Genomic DNA, 22990 nt, shown 5'->3' with positions numbered 1-22990 from the left:
TTAAACTTTCAAACATAGTAATAATTGTGATTTTATTTCTTAATTTGGTAAATATTTTAATTAATCACTTAAATTTAATTTCATTAAACGTTTTAGTCATTTTTTACACAAAAATGTCCATTTGAAGAGTTAAAACACTTTATAACATTTGAATATTTTCAATATAATGGTATTATTTAGTCCCTGAATTTTACTATTGAATTATTGTTTAGTATCTTAGTGGGGAAATGACATTTTTGGATGAAAGATTAAATAATTTAATCCCCACTATATGCGTCGATGGGTCCACATGCATGCCCTCCCTCTCAATAACAATCAAACGTATAACACATTCACAATTTGTGATAACTGTTCATTAAAAAATTTTAAATCTTGATAAAATTTTTGATAAAAATCTTGATAAAAGTCTTGATACCAAATTCATATAAAATATAACAACACTTTTTTTTAATGAACAAGAACATATTTTTATCAAAATACCCGATTTTTATAAAAAAATCCGATTTTTTTCCCGATTATCAACGTTTCTACCCAGTTTTTTCAAAAAATTCAGTTTTTTTTTTCCAAAAACCGAGCCAATTTTATAATCAAAATTGGATATCCAACCGATTCTCGATTTAATCGGTCCGATCGGTTGGTCTAGTGGGGTTCCAACAACATTGCGAATAATTGATGAATAATAACAATTGAAATAACAATAGCAAACACATGCTATAAATACAAATTTTACTTGTTTGACCTTGGGCCTAGTCATCAATAATCATCAACAATGTACAGTAATTTATTTTTCTGATTAAAAAAATTATTTAATAGTAATTCATGAAACCCAATTAACATGTTTTATAATTCTACCATGTTATCTATGATAAATAGACGAAGTAATATATACGTCGGTCCATATTAGTTTATATGTAGATTCCAAAGTACAAACATCCACCTTTATGCATTGGCATTAGATTGTTGAACAACAATACCAAACAAGTGCTATAACATAGCAATTTTTTTTTAATTTGTTTCAGCAGTGACACCTCCATAAGGACTTGTGTATATAAGGACATGTATCCATTCATCAATAAGTAACTAAGCAAACAACCTCTTATCTATTATTTGTCAATGGCTTGTCATTCATCTGTCTCAATTTTTCCTATATTCACTTTCACAAAAGAGCCATCTAGAGCTCCCTTCCTCCTCGGATTAAGAAAAAATGGCAGTTTTAGTGGCAAAGTAAGATGTATAGCCAGTCAACGCATTGCTAATGAAAATATTGTGAGACGATCTGCAAATTACCATCGTCCCATTTGGGATTATGATTTTGTCCAATCACTCACCAGTGAATTTAAGGTATCGAGAGAGAACCACTATTCGTTTTTTTTTTTTTTTTTTTTTACTGGTGCTGGTTTCCATTCGCCTTTTTCTCAGTTTGAATCATTTCAGTTTAAAATACTTCGAGCTAATTAACAAGGTGTCGATTGGGATGAAAAACAACCTTAATCACCATAAGGATGAAGTTCAATCCGATTCCAGAAGCTAACTTTGCCAGGAGAGCAAAAAATCTTTACAATCAGAGAGGATTATACCTCCTGTTTAATGGTTATACCAAAAAAAGAAAAGAAAAGAAAAGAAATACTTCCAGCTCCATTTTCCTGTTTGATTTGATTTAAAACCAAAACTTAGCCTGGTCTATTCATTAATCAGCTTTGGAAATATGAGAACTATATTCTTATTTGATGCAAGATGTGGTTAAAATGATTTGTTTTTGTGATGCAGGGAGAGATGTGTACGAAACGGATTAACAAGCTGAAGGAAGAAGTGAGGGTTATGCTTAACCAACCCATCAATACTTTGGACAAGCTTGAATTAATCGATACTTTGCAGAGACTTGGATTAGCTTATCACTTTGAAGATGAAATAAAGAGACAGTTGATGGGCATTTACAATCGTAGATGCGCTGACGTTTCAGGGACGGAGGGTTTACATGCTATAGCTCTTGAGTTTAGACTTCTAAGGCAACATGGGTACACCATATCTAAAGGTAAAAGAGCCAAAAAAAAAAAAAAAAAAAAAAAAAAAAAAGAAATAGATGGAATGAAACAAAGGTTTTCATTTAATTGTTTCCTTCTAAATTTAGGGAGGATATAATGCAGATTTCTTTTGTGTCTAAATGCAGATTTCTTCAGTAATTTCCTAGATGAAATGGGAAACTTCAAAATTCATCTTTGTGAGAGCTTAGAGGGAATGCTATCTTTGTACGAGGCATCATTCCTTTCAGAAGAAGACGATAATATCTTACATGTTGCAAGAGCTTTTACTACAAGTTACCTCAACAACTATATTAAGCAAAACAACAATAACAAATATATGTCCATGTTAATAACTCACGCACTGGAGCTTCCATTGCATTGGAGGCCGCCAAGGTTAGAGACTAGGTGGTTCATTGATGTGTACGAGAGAAAACTTGGCATGAATTCTCTTCTGCTGGAGCTTGCTAAATTGGATTTCAACTATGTCCAGGCAATACACCAAGAGGATCTAAAATCCACATCACGGTACATATGCTGGCTGCTCGTTTTATTTTCTGTATTAGTTTGGTCGGACTAAGGTCAATTTTAAAACCTGAAAACCGTGGAAATAAAATTCAGTTTTAACCCGAGAGACTCCAACAATTCAACCTCACACGACATTTACTGTAGAATTTCTTTTTGATATTCAATTTCTTTTATCAATCTGCAAAATTTTGTTCAATTGTTCATAATTCTCTTTGCTTTTTGGGTAAAGACTAATTTTTCACATTTTTTTATCATGTACAGCTGGTGGAAGAATACAGGTTTCGGAGAAAAATTGAGCTTTGCAAGAGACAGAATAATGGAGAATTTCTTGTGGACTATTGGAATGACATTTGAACCAGAGTTTGGATATTGTAGGAGAATGTCTACAAAGGTCAATGCACTCCTAACAACAATTGATGATGTCTATGATGTGTATGGCACCCTGGATGAACTTGAATTGTTCACTGATGCTGTTGAAAGGTTAGTCGTGGTGTCGTAATATACACGTGACATAGGAAATAAAAGTTTAATTAGCATGCTCCAAGTAATAATTCATTTATTTAAATCCTTATGCTTTGCTTTCAGATGGGATGTCAATGCAATGAAGCAACTTCCAGACTATATGAAGATATGTTTCTTAGGTCTTCAAAACTCAATAAATGAAATAGCTTTCGATACCCTTAAGGAGCAAGGATTTGACATCATTCCTTACTTGAAGAAATCCGTATGTGTTAATATTGTTCTTAAATCATTCCTAATTATACATGTTTTCAATGTTCACTTATATAACAATTCTATCATTTTTATATTTTGCAGTGGGCAGATGTATGTAATGCTTACTTACTAGAAGCCAAGTGGTACAACAGCGGCTATACACCAACTTTACAAGAATATCTTGATAATGCATGGATTTCTATTGGAAATTCCGTGGTGTTAATACATGGTTATTTTGTCTCAAAAACTCCGATAACAAACGATGCTTTGAAAGCCTTAAATGAATATCACAATATAATTCGATGCTCGTGTCTGATTTTTAGACTTACAGATGATCTTGGAACATCCTCGGTATGTGAGCTAGCTAGCCAGTTTATTCAATCATCTTCTTCTTTTATCATTTCAATTCTTTTATTGATTCTTATCATCTTCATTTTATTTTCTCATTATTTATTAGGATGAATTAAAAAGAGGTGATGTTCCGAAATCAATTCAATGTTACATGCATGAAACTGGAGCTTCAGAAGCAAGAGCCCGTGAGCACATCCGATATTTAACTAGTGAAATGTGGAAAACTATGAATAAAGAATTACTTGTTGATTCTCCATTTTCAAAAACTTTTATTCACATTGCAATTAACCAAGCTAGGATGGCACATTGCATGTACCAACATGGAGATGGACATGGAATTGAAGATCGTGAAACTAAGGATCGTGTTTTATCATTACTTGTTCAACCTATTCCATAAACACCAAATTTTCCACACTTGCCGTGATTTCTTTTGTATCCTTGGAATTTTTATATGGGCTATAACATTAGTTATGGACTATTTTGATTTGTGAATCAAATTGAATAAATAGAATTTAAAGATGTTTGACAGAAAGTGTTTATGTGATACTTGTATGTAATAATTGTCTTAAATTCAAGAAAATTTATAATAATAAATGCTATGTTATCCTTAATGTTACATATTCAATAAATTACGAATTTTGTTGATATTTGATAAGGATTATGATTTATTCAAAATATCCAAACATTTAAAGTTTCTGTTATCTATATCTACATATGTATTTTAACTTACAATAAGATTTATCTAAAGTATCTTGTACCTCTATTCATTGTATAGTAGTTCTTAGTAATACATGTTGAAAAGACTTTTTCATATCTTGAGTTTATTCACGTTTACATCGTATCAGAGCTTCATATGCATTGAATCTTGTGACTCATGTTCAGTCCTTCCAAAGGATCGACGGATAAAGATAGCCTGTCAATCTGCATGATAGCAAGTGTCAGTGACTTGTTGAACCGGGCATTAGGTTGGATGCACTTGAGGGAGTATGTTGGAAGATGAATCCCACGTTAAATCAGTTTCACTTATAATGAAATATGTTAAAATTGCCTTATAATTCTAAAATTCACACTTTTAGTCTTTTGGTGGCTAGGAAATATGTTTTTCATGGCTTATACTAGTCTTTTGGTGGCTTTAATGTTAGTTCACACTACTAGTTTTTTTGTGGCTTCAATGTTGGTTCACACTACTAGTCTTTTGGTGGCTAAGAAAATTCAATGTTGGTTGACAATGTTGGTGACCTAACTTGGACTAAGATGGCACATCTTCAACAATGGAAGGAAGACTTGAAGTTTGTTCACATGGTGATACACCTCTATATAAGGCAACCTTGCTCGGAGCAAATTCATCACATCCAACCAAGAGAAATTCATTCAAGAGAGAAATCCTCCAAGAGCATTTCTCTAAACTATCTACTCTTTTCATATACCACCTTTTCATATATATACACACTCTTGCCATATTCATTGAGTGTAGTGAGGTGTTATCTTGAGTGTATTTGTGTGGGTGTAAAATCATTTGTATCTCCATATTTTTCATAATGCATTTATTCCTCTCTCGTTCCGTGGTTTTTTTCCTTCTACATTGGAGGGTTTCCACGTAAATCTTGTGTCTCTTCCATTTATTATTTTACTTCTCATTTAATTTATCATCAACTACCGAAACTAAATATTTATCCATTACCACGCTAAATTCCGCAACAATTCTAATGAAATGAGTGAAGGATTTGGGGGAGAACAATTCTCGATTTCTTACTGAAAATTTGATCAAACCGATTTCTCTGAGTTGGATTTAAATAGTTGTTTTAGAAATTCAGTTGCCGACCAGTTTAGAAATATAAAACTGTTTGGTTTTTTTACTTTGATTCTGTTACCATATATAATTAACTGAATTTATTTTTAAGTCCCAAATATCTAATTTGATTTGGTATTACCAAATCCAAATTGAACAAAACAGATTCAATTTTGTTTTTATATCATTTAGTTCCAGATTTAGTTACCATAAAAATATATCTGATACATCAAAACAAAGCTAATTCGATTTGGTTAATCTGAGTGGTCGCCCTCACCGGTGGACCTATAAGCCATTAGTTTTGTGCAAATAGATTAGAGCACTCATTTATATATAACCTCATGTTTCTAAGGGCCCATAGACTTTAAAATGGCATCCAAGCCCAATCACGCCATCTAATAGGTAACCCGAAATAACCAACTTCTCCGCCATCTGATAAGTAACCGAAGTCCAAGACAAACAACATTGCCATCTAATAAACGTAACACAACCCTCAAAAAACCTAGAATTTCTTATAGTAAGCAATATCCCTTTTTATATAACTCGTAGAATTATTTCGGTTTATAAAAATTTTTAATAAATTAAAAAAATAATATATTATATAAATGCATGATTAAAAAAATTATGTAATAGTAAATAATGAAACCAAATTAATATAAATCAATCTCTTGTTTTATTTTTTTATCTATATTATCTATACTATGTATAAAAGTGGGAATGAGAGGGAATAATAAGATTTCCTATATTATCTTTGTAAAATTTAAGATATTCTAAAATAATTTTAGTCACAGCCAATTAAAAAATTTTAACATATATATATATATATAAAATTTGATTGACTGTTTTTTTTTAACTTTTTTTTAATAGGTAAATACATATAGATAATTAAGCATTTGAAATTTAAAATTTTACTATTAAAATTTTAATATAGGATTTTGAAAAATTTTTAATGTCAAATCCAAGAAGAAATTTTGCTAGGGTTCATTTAAGGAATAATTTTTATTAAGGAAATTATTCACAGTGAAAACGAGATCCTCACTAGAAGATGACTTTGTGAAAGTTGTGCATAAGATCAGAATTTGATTTATTTCCAAAATTGATAAGAATTTTTTTTTAGAAGAAAATTGATGGCAACTTGATTGTTAATTGATTGGTAAATAAAACCAATTATTTGCCTAATGTGAAAACAATGTCGTTTTTTTTTTTCACTTTCTGAACTAATATATTAAATTAATGTTGCCTAATGCATAAATTTGACCAATGTATTTTTGACAAGCATCCTTATGGCCTCTTAAATTTTGCGAGGGATTCATCATGACGATACAACATTTCAATAATAATTATATCTCTCGTCAAAATAAAATGCGAAAGTACAAAGTTATGAGAGATATAATTATTATTAAAATATAAAAATATACAGTTGTAATTAAATTTACACAAAATTCAAGGTGACACAAGCACGTACGGAGCCAGGGGTTGGGGGGCCACGGCCCGCCAGAGTTTCCAATAGTTAGCTTAGTGGTTTGGTTCCTATTTTTTTGAGTTTGAGGTCTTGGGATCAGCAGTGGCTATGAAGTTGTTTTGTTTTTGTTTTTTAATTTAGTTATTTACATATTTCTTTTAATTAGTTATTATGTAAAAGAAAAGTTTTAATTAATTTTTATATAGATTCAATTAATTTAAATATATATATAGATAAACACAGAAAGTTCCACAATTTTAGTAAATTATTTTTTGTTTCTATTGAACGAGTTATATTTTTAATTTTATGTATTTTTTAAAATTTTAGTTTTGAATTTGATTCCATTCTATGAATATATAAAATTCACATAAATACTAAAATATACAATAATGTTATAAATTTTTATTTCAATTGTTTATTATTTGCTATTTAATTAAAATTTAACAATTTGAAAAAGCTTTAGAATTCTAAATTCATTGAATAAACACATATGATATTTAATTTATTCAAAATGATGAATTTAATATTATAATTCATGATCCTATTTTAATAGTTTTTAGGAAAAAATATGAAATTGAATTGATTAAATTTTAAAATCACAGTAACATATTTAAAATTTTAAATATAATAATATTTATTTTCATTGTTTTTTTAAATGTGTAAATTTTAGGAAATTATTTCTTTCCTATTGAAAGTCATTATGTATATTAAAAAAATCTTTATTTATGCAATTTTCATTTAAAAATTTTTTTACCACATGTATATTTTTTCATGTAATTACATTAATTTTAAACATTTTTTAATCAAATTTATTTTTTATTCATCGTATGAAGACAAATCTTTATAATCCCTAGACCTTACCATACCCTCTGTCAGATCTCTACACGGCGGCCACCGACCCTCTCTTTTGTTATGCAAACCTTGTAGGTCTATAACTTTGTAAAACTGGCGCGCTTTGCTATGCTAGTTGCCATGACATGGACACAAGGGACCATCATCTAAAGGTCCCAAGTGCAAAATAGTTAATAGCACAAGTACTCACGCTTTTGTTTTATTAATATATGATTTTGAATTTTCTTTTTCTTCCATTTTAATCAATACTGTGCTTATCATAAATAGTGTATTAAAACTATTAATTTGGGATTTTTGCATGACCATGCGACTCTAATCTTTCAATTTGCTAGTAAAGATAGTTGCATGCATGTAAAATACTAAATTTTCTTTGCATTTTTTTGTCTAATTTATTTTTTTAGGTGTACAATGTTTTGATGGAGAAAATAAAAACGAGGAAGATGAGTCTTCCTTGATAAATTAAAAGATAGAACTCGGTATTCTCTTCAAATTTGAAGCTTCGATTCGAAAAGTGTACTGAAGTGCTACGTAAACGGGTCTTGTCGAATGGGTCATGGATGATCCCGAATCAATAATGACTCCTCCATTTCTAGTTTGATTCGCGATACAATCAAATCACTGAAAACAATAGATGATAGTTTGAGGAAGCAGACCGGTCTACCACACAGTAGAAAAACTTTTAATTGAACTGGGCACCGATTTATAAAGGGAATGATAATCTTCTCTGTCAAGCCCTAGCAAACCCACAGCATCGACGAATAATCCTTGATTATTGTGGCCACAACCGATCACCACGCCCTTCTAACTTTGGATTGTAAAGAGAGAGAGGAAGGAAGAATTTTTTATCTTATTTGATGTTGTTGTTTTGGGTTTTTCTCAATCTCGATCTTGTTTCTATGGATGTTGTGTTAGAGCTGAAAGAGCCATCTATGACGTTTTGTTTCCTTTTTATTTATTTTAGATTTTTAATTATTATTAATTATCCGCCTATAAATTGATAGAAAATTTACTAATGATCAAATGGTAAAATGGACATTTCCTTTGCCATTGACAGAAAATTTGAATAATTTTGAATGGAATAAGGTGATTATATGACAGAATGAAAATTTATAGAGGGTTGAGTCAGTATCTAAACATATGAGTCATGTCTCAATTCCACTATAATTTAGGGATATGTTTTTTTTCCCTACATTTAATTGTGTGCCACTTAAATTTTCTATGTTTACCATTTTACCCCTCCCAAAACAGTTCACACTGACTTACTATGTAAATTTTTTTTTTTTTTTTTTAAAAAAGAAAAATCAAAGCATTACATATCTTCACCATCATCATGTAACAAGGGAAAAAAATCAAAGCCCGTGATACCTCCTCTTAATTTACAGTAATATAAAAGAAAAATCTCCAAGTCAAATCAAGATCCAAAATTCTCCTCTCATCTAAAAACCAGTGTAACAACTCCAAAATGAAAAACGTGGATTTTGTTGCTCGACAGAAGTACAAAGGAGAAGCCACGCACGCGGCACACAGGTAATGTAGGGTGGCTGTCGGTGTAAGTACGTGAGTGCACAAGTTTGTGAGATGGTGGGGAGAAGGTTTTGAGATGGATGTTCTTGTTTGTGACTTAGATTAGATAGGTATTGGATTTGATTGGTTTTCTTCAGTTGGATTTTTTTTATATATAGATATATTATTATCAAATTATCTTATTGAATATCTACCGAAACTAATAAATGGGACCACAAGTATCCCTGTACCTGTTTTGAAGGGATATTAAGAGATTGATTATTAGATCCCAAAAACAAGTATTATGAACATTGACTTAATTTGATCTTACGAATATATATATATATATGTATATATATATATATATATATTTTTTTTTTTTCTTTTGGGGATGATTTTCTCCGTTTCGTTTTTCATCTTCAATGAGGATATGGTTCCCTAAGAGCCTGTGTTTTCTAACCTGGTGGTGTAGTTTTTGACTGGAGTTTGATCATAATTGTTAGCTGCAGAATGCATTTTGCAATCTGGCAAAAACTTCTAAGTCCTGGTCTTCAATAATTTTATTTTATCTTCTATATATAGCTGTTGGCAGTGGTGTTGTTCAATTCAAGGGTAGGCTTTTTTCTTTCCTCTAAAAGAAAGAAAGAAAGATAAAAGAAGAAGAGAAAAAATGTACAAAAGAAAAATTTGCAGAAAGAGAGATAGAGAGAGATGGAAAAAGGAGGACCATTTTCACGTTTTTTCCAATTGCATTAATTGGGTTTGGTAAGAAGTGCTCTATTGTCAAAGGAGGACCATTTTCACATGTTTTCCACTTGCATCAAGTAATATTACACCGCTAAACGTGTAAAATTTATGGACGTGCATTTTTATTTATTTGCCCCTCAAACAGTGTATATAAGGACATGCAACTAATTAAGGAATTCAACCCAGTTGGTGGTCGAAATGGCTCGTCATTTATCTGTCCCATTTCCTAAATTCACTTTCACTAAATCCCCGCTCAGAACTCACTGCTTCCTTCTGGGATTTAGAAAAAGTTTCAGTTGTAGTGGCAAAGTTAGATGTATTGCTGGTCAAAGCATCACTAATGAGAATATTGTGAGACGATCTGCAAATTACCATTGTCCCATTTGGGATTATGATTTTGTCCAATCACTCACCAGTGAATTTAAGGTATATAGAGAGACCTACCAGTTGTTTTTTTTTTTTTTTTTAGCGGTGACGGTTCCGATTCGCTCTTTTACAAGTTCCAATCATTTCAGTTTGAAATATTTTCAACTAACCAATAAGGTGTTGATTGAGGTGGGACCTTAATCCCCGTAAGAGTGAGGTTACTATCCTGGGAAGCTCACTTTGCTGGGAGAGCAAAAAATCTTTACAATTAGTGGGGATTATATCTCTTGGTTAATGGTTATACCAAAAAACCAAAAAAAGAAAAGAAAAGAAAAGAAAAACTTCCTGCTCCATTTTCCAGTTTGATTTGATTTAAAACCAAAACTTAGCCTGGTCTATTCATTAATCAGCTTTGGAAATATGAGAACTCTATTCTTATTTGATGCATGATGTGGTTAAAATGATTTGTTTTTGTGATGGAGGGAGAGATGTTTACGAACCGGATTAACAAGCTGAAGGAAGAAGTGAGGGTTATGCTTAACCAACCCACCAATACTTTGGAACAGCTTGAATTAATCGATACTTTGCAGAGACTTGGATTGGCTTATCACTTTGAAGATGAAATAAAGAGACAGTTGATGGGCATTTACAGTCGTAAGCGCACTGACGTTGCAGGGATGGAGGGTTTACATACTATAGCTCTTGAGTTCAGACTTCTAAGGCAACATGGCTACACCATATCTCAAGGTAAAAGAGCCAAAAAAAAAAAAAAAAAAAAAAAAAAAAAAAAAAAAAAAAAAAGAAATACATGGAAATGAAACAAAGGTTTTCTTTTAATTGTTTCCTTCTAAATTTAGGGAGGATATAATGCAGATTTCTTTTGATTGATGTGACTAAATGCAGATTTCTTCGGTAATTTCCTCGATGAAATGGGAAACTTCAAAATTCATCTTTGTGAGAGCTTAGAGGGAATGCTATCTTTGTACGAGGCATCGTTCCTTTCAGAAGAAGATGAGAATATCTTACATGTTGCAAGAGATTTTACTACAACTTACCTCAACAACTATATTAAGCAAAACAACAATAACAAATTTATGTCCATGTTAATAACTCACGCACTGGAGATTCCATTGCATTGGAGGCCGCCAAGGTTGGAGAGTAGGTGGTTCATTGATGTGTACGAGAGAGAACTTGGCATGAATTCTCTTCTGCTGGAGCTGGCTAAATTGGATTTCAACTATGTCCAGGCAATACACCAAGAGGATCTAAAATCCACATCACGGTACATATGCTCGCTGCTCGTTTTATTTTCTGTATTAGTTTGGTCGGACTAAGGTCAATTTTAAAACCTGAAAACCGTGGAAATAAAATTCAGTTTTAACCCGAGAGACTCCAACAATTCAACCTCACACGACATTTACTGTAGAATTTCTTTTTGATATTCAATTTCTTTTATCAATCTGCAAAATTTTGTTCAATTGTTCATAATTCTCTTTGCTTTTTGGGTAAAGACTAATTTTTCACATTTTTTTATCATATACAGCTGGTGGAAGAATACAGGTTTCGGAGAAAAATTGAGCTTTGCAAGAGACAGAATAATGGAGAATTTGATGTGGACTATTGGAATGACATTTGAACCAGAGTTTGGATATTGTAGGAGAATGTCTACAAAGGTCAATGCACTCCTAACAACAATTGATGATGTCTATGATGTGTATGGCACCCTGGATGAACTTGAATTGTTCACTGATGCCGTTGAAAGGTTAGTGGCGGTGTCGTAAAATACACGTGACATAGGAAATCAAAGTGTAATTAGCATGCTCCAAGTAATAATTCATTTATTTAAATCTTTATGCTTTGCTTTCAGATGGGATGTCAATACAATGGAGCAACTTCCAGACTATATGAAGATATGTTTCTTAGGTCTTCAAAACTCAATAAATGAAATAGCTTTCGATACCCTTAAGGAGCAAGGATTTGACATCATTCCTTACTTGAAGAAATCTGTACGTGTTAATATTGTTGTTAAATCATTCCTAATTATATATGTTTTCCATGTTCACTGACATAACAATTCTATCATTTTTATATTTTTCAGTGGGCAGATGTATGTAATGCTTACTTATTAGAAGCCAAGTGGTACAACAGCGGCTATACACCAACTTTACAAGAATATCTTGATAATGCATGGATTTCTATTGGAAATTCCGTGGTGTTAATACATGGTTATTTTGTCTCAAAAACTCCGATAACAAACGATGCTTTGAAAGCCTTAAATGAATATCACAATATAATTCGATGCTCATGCCTGATTTTTAGACTTACAGATGATCTTGGAACATCCTCGGTATGTGAGCTAGCTAGCTAGATTATTTAATCGTCTTTTTCTTTTATCATTTCAATTCTTTTATTGATTCTTATCATCTTCATTTTATTTTCTCATTATTTATTAGGATGAATTAAAAAGAGGTGATGTTCTAAAATCAATTTAATGTTACATGCATGAAACTTGAGCTTCAGAAGCAAGAGCCCGTGAGCACATCCGATATTTAATTAGTGAAATGTGGAAAACCATGAAGAAAGAATTACTTGTTGATTCTCCATTTTCAAAAACTTTTATTCACATTGCAATTAACCAAGCTAGGATGGCACATTGCATGTACCAACATGGAGATGGACATGGAATTGAAGATCGTGAAACTAAGGATCGTGTTTTATCATTACTTGTTCAACCTATTCCATATACACCAAATTTTCCACACTTGCCATGATTTCTTTTGTATCCTTGGAAATTTTATATGGGCTATAACATTAGTTATGGACTATTTTGATTTGTGAATCAAATTGAATAAATACAATTTCAAGATGTTTGAGAAAGTGTTTATGTGATACTTGTATGTAATAGTTGTCTTAAATTCAAGAAAATTTATAAAAATAAATGCTATGTTATCCTTAATGATATTGACTAATATATTACATATTCAATAAGTTACGAATTTTGTTGATATCTCATAAGGATTATCATTTATTCAAAATATCCAAACATTTAAAGTTTCTGTTATCTATATCTACATATGTATTTTAACTTACGATAAGACTTATCTAAAGTATCTTGTACCTCTATTCATTGTAAAGTAGTTCTTAGTAATACGTGTTGAAAAGACTTATTCATATCTTGAGTTTATTCACGTTTACATGGTATCAGAGTCTCATATTCAAACGCATTGAATGTTGTGACTCATGTTCAGTCCCCAAAGGATCGCAGGATAAAGATAGCCAGTCAATCTACATGATAGCAAGTGTCACTCAGCTTGTTGAACTGGGCATTAGGGTGGATGCACTTGAGGGAGTATGTTGGAAGATGAATCCCAGTTTGAATCAGTTGCACTTATAATGAAATGAGTGATGAATTGGGGGGGGATTAATTCTCGGTTTCTTACCGAAAATTAAATTTGATCAAACCGACTATCTCATTTGGATTTACTGTGGCAGTGCCCACTCAAGTGGGATCCACATGTTTGTTATTGGTGTGGCGGTGCCTACTTAGTGGGACCCACTCACGTGATGAAAAGAAAAAAAAAAGGTGAAAGTTAGCATGCAACTTTGACAAAGATGGAGAGTTGTGAATGAGTTATACACGGCTCTCTCAACTTCCTCTTCTATAAATATGAGAGGATTTGCCTCAGTTAAAACACAGAGCAGAAGAAGAAGAAAAAAAAATGTAAAGAGAGAATTATGTTATCTAGTTTTAGGAAGGGTTTTTTAAAACTAGGGGAGAGAAAAATAGTGAGAAAGTTATTATGAGGTGTTTTTGGGAAACACTTTGAGTGCCACTATTTTTGTATTATTCTCTTTGTGTATCTACTATTTTTTAATAGTGGAAAAATGATTTGGAGTTTGTCCCGTGGACGTAGCCTTAAACAGTTAAGGGTGAACCACGTAAATTTATGTGTGTCTCATTTCTACTTTTCCGCTGCCGTAATTATTTTCATAATTTTATTGTCGGTGTCCTAACAACTGATATCAGAGCTGATTCCTAACAGGATTTAGATAGTTGTTTTAGAAATTCAGTTACCGACCAGTTTGGATACGTAAAATTGTTTGATTTTTTTACTTTAATTCGGTTACCATATATAATTAACTGAATTTATTTTTAAGTCCCAAATATCTAATTTGATTTGGTATTACCAAATCCAAATTGAACAAAACAGATTCAATTTTGTTTTTATATCATTTAGTTCCAGATTTAGTTACCATAAAAATATATCTGATACATCAAAACAAAGCTAATTCGATTTGGTTAATCTGAGTGGTCGCCCTCACCGGTGGACCTATAAGCCATTAGTTTTGTGCAAATAGATTAGAGCACTCATTTATATATAACCTCATGTTTCTAAGGGCCCATAGACTTTAAAATGGCATCCAAGCCCAATCACGCCATCTAATAGGTAACCCGAAATAACCAACTTCTCCACCATCTGATAAGTAACCCAAGTCCAAGACAAACAAGCAATAACGTAGCCATCTAATAAATGTAACACAACCCTCAAAAACCCAGAATTTCTTATGGTAAGGGTTATCCATTTTATATAGCAACAAAATATGAAAAAGAACAAAATTAAGCAACAAAATAGAATAAATATTTAAATATCAACATATCTCAACATCTCATAAAATCAACCAAAGTAGAAAAAATAGAGTAGAAATACAACAAAATCTAATTCACTCTTGCCTAGCTTCAATAAGATGTCTCTTCTCAACACCACTAGCTTTCAATTCATATATTACCTCTAGAAAATCATAATCACAAATTAAAAACAAAATCAGATTCGAATAAAAGCCTAAAATAAAAGTTAATATATTTCAAAAAAACATAAAAGTATTCCAAATTCCAGATAGAGACGCCACCAGAGGAATTGTATATTAGATGACAAGCCATGGGTATATTGGATGTAAGGCATGGGTATGTTGGATGCAACTGTGTCTTTATTATCTTCTCACTGCTTACCTTAAAGCCATCAATTGCAAATATTTCTTTATTCTTCTCTTCTTGAATGAAAATAAATTTTGAACCTGATTAATTGACTTGGAAACACAAGATCTGAGCTAAATTGTAGTTCTTCTTACTTTTTTGCCGTCCCTGTATCTATTGGATTGGAGTAGCGATTGATCGACCTTGAAGAAAGAGAGAGTAGTTAAAAGAGGAAGCGGAGAGCAGTTAAAAGAGGAAGCGGCTTAGTAAGACGAAAGTTCAAAACTGTAGCTATTGGATTGGAGCCTAATATATTATTATTTTATTCTCAGCTCTAACTCTGTAATGATTTTAGGATGTTAATATATCTAAGTTTCAAAGTAAGAGTGCGCAGCGTATAAAAATCAATTTAGAGTGATTTACAACAATCTCAAAAGTTGAGGGTATTTTTATAGATTAGGCAACTATTTCCAAGTTCATTTCACCTTTCTTCAGTTTCAACCTTTCCGGTTCAAACTAGTTTAACTTTCCTGTTTGAAACTGAACCTTAGCCTGGTCTATCTATTAATCAGCTTGATTTTGGTAATGTGATGCAGGGAGAGCTTATTAGTAATTTTAGGGTTGTTTTCCCTCCTTGAACAATTAAAATTGATTAACGAACTAATAAAATAAATTGGATAGAATTGAGTGAAGTGAAAATCCCTAGTAGTTTTTAATCCTTGCTTCTTTTAATCAAAAATTGCCTTGCTTGATTTCTTCTTATTCTCTTTTATTAATTGATGTTAGTTCTTAAATATAATCCCCCCTTATTGTCGTTTAAATAATAATATGTTAACATAATTTTGGTACTTGGTATACAATCCCTGTGGAAACGATACTCTTCTCATTCAATATTATTTGTTGCAATTTTGTACACCTGCAAAAATCACTGTCAAAGTACCCTGCCAAGCCTTTCATAAGGTATACAATAGCAAAAGCTATGCATAGTATGACCTATATCAAAAAATGAATACACACTATTAATGTATTTTTCAATAATGATAATAATTTTGAGAATTTAACTAATTATATTGAAATAAGAAATTAATTTTTTTTTATTTCATGTTTATGATTTATTATAAATGATTGTTTATTTATTTGAAATATTAATAAATTACATATTTAGTTTAGTGTGTCCTAAGTGTGTGGATGTCCTACTTTTTTAAAAATTATCGTATCTTGTACGTTCTCGTATCTCATGTACCATATTCGTGCGACCTAACTCTTGGTATATGAGACAACTCTATACACTAAGCTAATTGACCAAAGTTTTTCTTATTACCAATAAAAAATGAAGGGTATTTGTTTTTGTGTCATTGAATAGGAAATTAAAATTTTTTCATTTTATGTTTATAATTTATTATAAATGGTTGTTTATTTATTTGAAACATTAATGTATTATTTATTCAGTGTAGTGAGTTCTAAGCATGTGGATGTCCTACTTTTAAACAAATTATCGTATTCGTACATTCTGGTATCTCGTATCCCGTGTCTGTGCAACCTAACTTCTAGTATATCAGACTACTCAATACACCAAGCTAATCTATCAAGATTTTTTTTATTACCAATAAAAAATGAATTGTTTTTTTAATTCATTTTTGTGTTATTAAAATAAGAAATTAAGTTTTTTTTATTTATTTTATGTTTATAATTTATTACTTCCTCTGACTCCATTATATTTATATAGAAAAAGTCAAAATTTTTCTAGGATTAAGGAGGTGCTCTTTTTGTAGATTTCTTCTTAATTTACCCCAGAAAAGATATTAAAGTGGTCCTCAATTTTCAATAAAAGGTGATAAATGATGAGAGAGAGAATCTATTGATTAAATAAGGCGTTTTATTTGTTTAGACTTTCAATAACAATAAAAAAAAAAAACGTGGGTTGTTTAATTGCAATTGTTCAGTGACAATTTTAGTGTATTATGTCTTAAGCATGTGGATGTCCTACATTTTTTAAAAATTATCGTATCCCGTATGTTCTTGTATCTCATGTCCCTTTCTGTGCAACGTAACTCCTGGTATATGAGACTATTCTATACATCACCAAGCTAATCAATCAAGATTTTTTTTTTATTATCAATAAAAAATGAAGTATTTTTTTTTAATTTATTTTTGTGCATTGAAATAAGAAATTAATTTTTTTATTTTTGTATTTCTTATTTATTTTAAATGATTGTTTATTTATTTGAAATATTAATGTATTACTTTATTTAGTGTAGTGTATCCTAAGTGTGTAGATGTCCTACTTTTTAAAAGTTGTCGCATCCATACGTTCCCATGTCTCGTGTCCTGTGTTCGTGCAACCTAACTTCTGGTATATGAGACTACTCCATACACAGCTAATCAACTAAGATTTTTTTTATTAGCAATAAAAATGAAGTGTTTTTTATAATTTATTTTTATGTCATTAAAATAAGAAATTAAGTATATATTACTGTTGGTCTAATTGAGAGAGAGAAAACGTTAAAATATAATTGAGTGGAAAATGTTAAAATATAAAAAATATAAAATATAAAAAAATAAAAGCTGTAAGTATATATTGTTGTTGTTTCCTACCATTGAAAAGGTAAAGATCTAGTTTGATTAATTTTGTTAAAAACGTTTATGGTAATTAATTGTTGGTCAAAATTTAATTGTTGGTTCCTACTCTTCTTATTTTGGTTTTTTAATTTTTAATAATTAATCAAACTTGTTGGTCCCTATTGTTACTCCTTTCACGTGGCAATTTTAAAGGCTTACATTTGGCTTTCATGCAATGTAAACTGCCCTGCTTTTATAAATTATATAGATTTGTTGAACCTATTTCTTGCATACCAAATTTTCCACACTTTCCATCATTTTTTATGTATCCTGGTGTGAATGAAAATGTTGAAAAGTTTATATGGGCTATAATTAGTATTTATGGATTGAATAAATACTATTCAAAAGTATGCATGTAAAACTAGTTTATATTTATGTGATCATTTCTGTAGTAGATTTTTGTACTCTAGTGAGTCAATATCGATTGGCTGGTTCATGATTTTCAACAAATGAATCAAGAAGGATAAAGAATCAAATAAGAAAGTAAGAAAGAGAGAGATGTTGAGAAAATAAACAACCTTAGAAAAGTAACAAAGGTAACGTGCAAGATAATATGGGTAACTTTTTTTTTTACGCATTAAATTAATAAAAATACTTATATTTGATAGTACTCGAATTTGAATGAAAGATTAAATAATTTAATCCTCCCTCTCAATAACAATCAAACGTATAACACATGCAGAATTTGGTGATAACTGTTCATTAAAAAATTTTAAATCTTGATAAAATCTTTGATAAAAATCTTGATAAAAATGTGTCACCGATACCAAATTCATATAAAATATAACAACACTTTTTTTTTTAATGAAGAAGAACATATTTTTATCAAAATACCCGATTTTTATAAAAAAATCCGATTTTTTCCCGATTATCAACTGTTCTACCCAGTTTTTTCAAAAAAATTCAGTTTTTTTCCAAAAACCGAGCAAATTTTATAATCAAAATTGGATATCCAACCGATTCTCGATTTAACTGGTCCGATCGGTTGGTCTAGTGGGGTTCCAACAACATTGCGAATAATTGATGAATATAACAACTGAAATAACAATAGCAAACACATGCTATAAATACAAATTTTACTTGTTTGACCTTGGGCCTATTCATCAATAATTATCAACAATGTACAGTAATTTATTTTTCTGATTAAAAAAATTATTTAATAGTAATTCATGAAACCCAATTAACATGTTTTATAATTCTACCTTGTTTTCTATGATAAATAGACGAAGTAATATATACGTCGGTCCATATTAGTTTATATGTAGATTCCAAAGTACAAACATCCACCTTTATGCATTGGCATTAGATTGTTGAACAACAATACCAAACAAGTGCTATAACATAGCAATTTTTTTTTTTAATTTGTTTCAGCAGTGACACCTCCATAAGGACTTGTGTATATAAGGACATGTATCCATTCATCAATAAGTAACTAAGCAAACAACCTCTTATCTGTTATTTGTCTGAATGGCTTGTCATTTATCTGTCTCTGTCTCAATTTTTCCTAAATTCACTTTCACTAAAGAGCCATCTAGTAGAGCTCACTTCCTCCTCGGATTAAGAAAGAATGGCAGTTTTAGTGGCAAAGTAAGATGTATAGCCAATCAACGCATTGCTAATGAAAATATTGTGAGACGATCTGCAAATTACCATCGTCCCATTTGGGATTATGATTTTGTCCAATCACTCACCAGTGAATTTAAGGTATAGAGAGAGACCCGCTATTCGTTTTTCTTTTTTTTTTTTTTTTTTTTTTTACTGGTGCTGGTTCCGATTCGCATTTTTCTCGGTTTGAATTATTTCAGTTTAAAATACTTCGAGCTAATTAACAAGGTGTTGATTGGGATGATAAATAACTTTAATCACCATAAGAATGAAGTTCGATCCGATCCCCAGAAGCTCACTTTGCTGGGAGAGCAAAAATCTTTACGATCGAGTGGATTATACCTCCTAGTTAATCGTTATACCAAAAACAGAAAAGAAAAGAAATACTTCCAGCTCCATTTTCCAGTTTGATTTGATTTAAAACCAAAACTTAGCCTGGTCTATTCATTAATCAGCTTTGGAAATATGAGAACTATATTCTTATTTGATGCAAGATGTGGTTAAAATGATTTGTTTTTGTGATGCAGGGAGAGATGTGTACGAACCGGATTAACAAGCTGAAGGAAGAAGTGAGGGTTATGCTTAACCAACCCATCAATACTTTGGACCAGCTTGAATTAATCGATACTTTGCAGAGACTTGGATTGGCTTATCACTTTGAAGATGAAATAAAGAGACAGTTGATGGGCATTTACAATCGTAGACGAGCTGACGTTGCAGGGACGGAGGGTTTACATGCTATAGCTCTTGAGTTTAGACTTCTAAGGCAACATGGCTACACCATATCTCAAGGTAAAAGAGCCAAAAAAAAAAAAAAAAAGAAATAGATGGAATGAAACAAAGGTTTTCATGTAATTGTTTCCTTCTAAATTTAGGGAGGATATAATGCAGATTTCTTTTGTGTCTAAATGCAGATTTCTTCAGTAATTTCCTAGATGAAATGGGAAACTTCAAAATTCATCTTTGTGAGAGCTTAGAGGGAATGCTATCTTTGTACGAGGCATCATTCCTTTCAGAAGAAGACGATAATATCTTACAAGTTGCAAGAGATTTTACTACAAGTTACCTCAACAACTATATTAAGCAAAACAACAATAACAAATATATGTCCATGCTAATAACTCACGCACTGGAGCTTCCATTGCATTGGAGGCCGCCAAGGTTGGAGACTAGGTGGTTCATTGATGTGTACAAGAGAAAACTTGGCAAGAATTCTCTTATGCTGGAGCTTGCTAAATTGGATTTCAACTATGTCCAGGCAATACACCAAGAGGATCTAAAATCCACATCACGGTACATATGGTCGCTGCTCCTTTTATTTTCTGCATTAGTTTGGTCGGACTAAGGTAAATTTTAAAACCTGAAAACCGTGGAAATAAAATTCAGTTTTAACCCGAGAGACTCCAACCAAAATACAACCTCACACGACGTTTACAAATTTCATTTGGATTGGTAGGACCATATTTGCGTTAATTCAATTTCTTTTATCAATCTGCAAAATTTTGTTCAATTGTTCATAATTCTCTTTGCTTTTTGGGTAAAGACTAATTTTTCACATTTTTTTATCATATAAAGCTGGTGGACGAATACAGGTTTCGGAGAAAAATTGAGCTTTGCAAGAGACAGAATAATGGAGAATTTCTTGTGGACTATTGGAATGATATTTGAACCAGAATTTGGATATTGTAGGAAAGTGTCTACAAAGGTCAATGCACTCCTAACAACAATTGATGATGTCTATGATGTGTATGGCACCCTGGATGAACTTGAATTGTTCACTGATGCTGTTGGAAGGTTAGTGGCGGGTCGTAACATACACGTGACATAGGAAATCAAAGTTTAATTAGCATGCTCCAAGTAATAATTCATTTATTTTAATCTTTATGCTTTGCTTTTAGATGGGATGTCAATGCAATGGAGCAACTTCCAGACTATATGAAGATATGTTTCTTAGGTCTTCAAAACTCAATAAATGAAATAGCTTTCGATACCCTTAAGGAGCAAGGATTTGACATCATTCCTTACTTGAAGAAATCCGTATGTGTTAATATTGTTCTTAAATCATTCATAATTATACACGTTTTCCATATCCACTGATATAACAATTCTATCATTTTTATATTTTTCAGTGGGCAGATGTGTGTAATTCTTACTTATTAGAAGCCAAGTGGTACAACAGCAACTATACTCCAACTTTACAAGAATATCTTGATAATGCATGGATTTCTATTGGAAATGCGGTGGTGTTAATACATGGTTATTTTGCCTCAAAAACTCCGATAACAAACGATGCTTTGAAAGCCTTAAATGAATATCACAATATAATTCGATGCTCATGCCTGATTTTTAGACTTACAGAAGATCTTGGAACATCCTCGGTATGTGACCTAGTTAGCTATTTTATTCAGTCGTCTTCTTCTTTTATCATTTCAATTCTTTTATTGATTCTTATCATCTTCATTTTATTTTCTCATTATTTATTAGGATGAATTAAAAAGAGGTGATGTTCCGAAATCAATTCAATGTTACATGCATGAAACTGGAGCTTCAGAAGCAAGAGCCCGTAAGCACATCCGATATTTAATTAGTGAAATGTGGAAAACTATGAATAAAGAATTACTTGTTGATTCTCCATTTTCAAAAACTTTTATTCACATTGCAATTAACCAAGCTAGGATGGCACATTGCATGTACCAACATGGAGATGGACATGGAATTGAAGATCGTGAAACTAAAGATCGTGTTTTATCATTACTAGTTCAACCTATTCCATATACACCAAAATTTCCACACTTGCCATGATTTCTTTTGTACCCTTGGAAATTTTATATGGGCTATAACATTAGTTATGGACTATTTTGATTTGTGAATCAAATTGAATAAATACAATTTAAAGATGTTTGACAGAAAGTGTTTATGTGATACTTGTATGTAATAATTGTCTTAAATTCAAGAAAATTTATAATAATAAATGCTATGTTATCCTTAATGATATTGACTAATATATTACATATTCAATGAATTACGAATTTTGTTGATATTTGATAAGGATTATCATTTATTCAAAATATCCAAACATTTAAAGTTTCTGTTATCTATATCTACATATGGCATCCAAGCCCAATCACACCATCTAATAGGTAACCCGAAATAACCAACTTGTCCACCATCTGAAAAGTAACCCAGGTCCAAGACAAACAAGTAATAACGTGGCCATCTAATAAATGTAACACAACCCTCAAAAACCCAGACTTTCTCACCGTAAGGGTTATCCATTTTATATAGCTGTCAGTATTATTTCGGTTGATAAAAATTTTTTTAATAAATTAAAAAAAATAATACATATTATGTAAGTGCGTGATTAAAAAAAGTATGTAATAGTAAATAATGAAACCAAATTAATATAAATCAACCTCTTGTTTTATTTTTTTATCTGTACTATCTATACTATATATAAAAGTGGC

General features: G+C 31.2%; 3 protein-coding genes across 4 annotated transcripts; all 3 read left to right on the top strand.

Moving 5' to 3' along the window:
- The first annotated feature begins 1093 nt into the window (after positions 1-1093).
- Positions 1094-4134, top strand: LOC105636650 (terpene synthase 10). The gene is made up of 7 exons (XM_089719850.1): positions 1094-1341; positions 1768-2032; positions 2168-2546; positions 2808-3026; positions 3132-3270; positions 3363-3611; positions 3718-4134. Exons 1-7 carry the CDS (start codon positions 1114-1116, stop codon positions 4006-4008), a joined length of 1770 nt encoding a protein of 589 aa, XP_089575976.1. The 5' UTR covers positions 1094-1113; the 3' UTR covers positions 4009-4134.
- A 6024-nt stretch (positions 4135-10158) lies between these two features.
- Positions 10159-12943, top strand: LOC105636613 (terpene synthase 10). Of its 2 annotated transcripts, none has more exons than XM_089719697.1 (7): positions 10159-10390; positions 10813-11077; positions 11234-11612; positions 11874-12092; positions 12198-12336; positions 12429-12677; positions 12851-12943. In XM_089719697.1, the coding sequence occupies exons 1-7, from the start codon at positions 10163-10165 to the stop codon at positions 12881-12883; spliced, it is 1512 nt and encodes a 503-aa protein (XP_089575823.1). In that variant the 5' UTR covers positions 10159-10162; the 3' UTR covers positions 12884-12943. The 2 variants fall into 2 exon arrangements, with proteins under 2 accessions (XP_089575823.1, XP_089575822.1); XM_089719696.1 differs by having other exon boundaries at positions 12784-12943.
- A 7110-nt stretch (positions 12944-20053) lies between these two features.
- Positions 20054-22341, top strand: LOC149497777 (terpene synthase 10-like). The gene is made up of 6 exons (XM_089719362.1): positions 20054-20318; positions 20441-20819; positions 21102-21320; positions 21425-21563; positions 21656-21904; positions 22011-22341. Exons 1-6 carry the CDS (start codon positions 20060-20062, stop codon positions 22326-22328), a joined length of 1563 nt encoding a protein of 520 aa, XP_089575488.1. The 5' UTR covers positions 20054-20059; the 3' UTR covers positions 22329-22341.
- The last annotated feature ends 649 nt before the right edge of the window (positions 22342-22990 follow it).

The sequence above is a fragment of the Jatropha curcas genome, chromosome 3 (assembly GCF_041381405.1).
Source record: "Jatropha curcas cultivar XTBG-Jc1 chromosome 3, XTBG_Jcur_1.0, whole genome shotgun sequence".
NCBI lineage: Eukaryota > Viridiplantae > Streptophyta > Magnoliopsida > Malpighiales > Euphorbiaceae > Jatropha > Jatropha curcas.
Note: the sequence above shows the minus strand (reverse complement) of the source record. Positions and strands in the feature narration are given on the sequence as shown.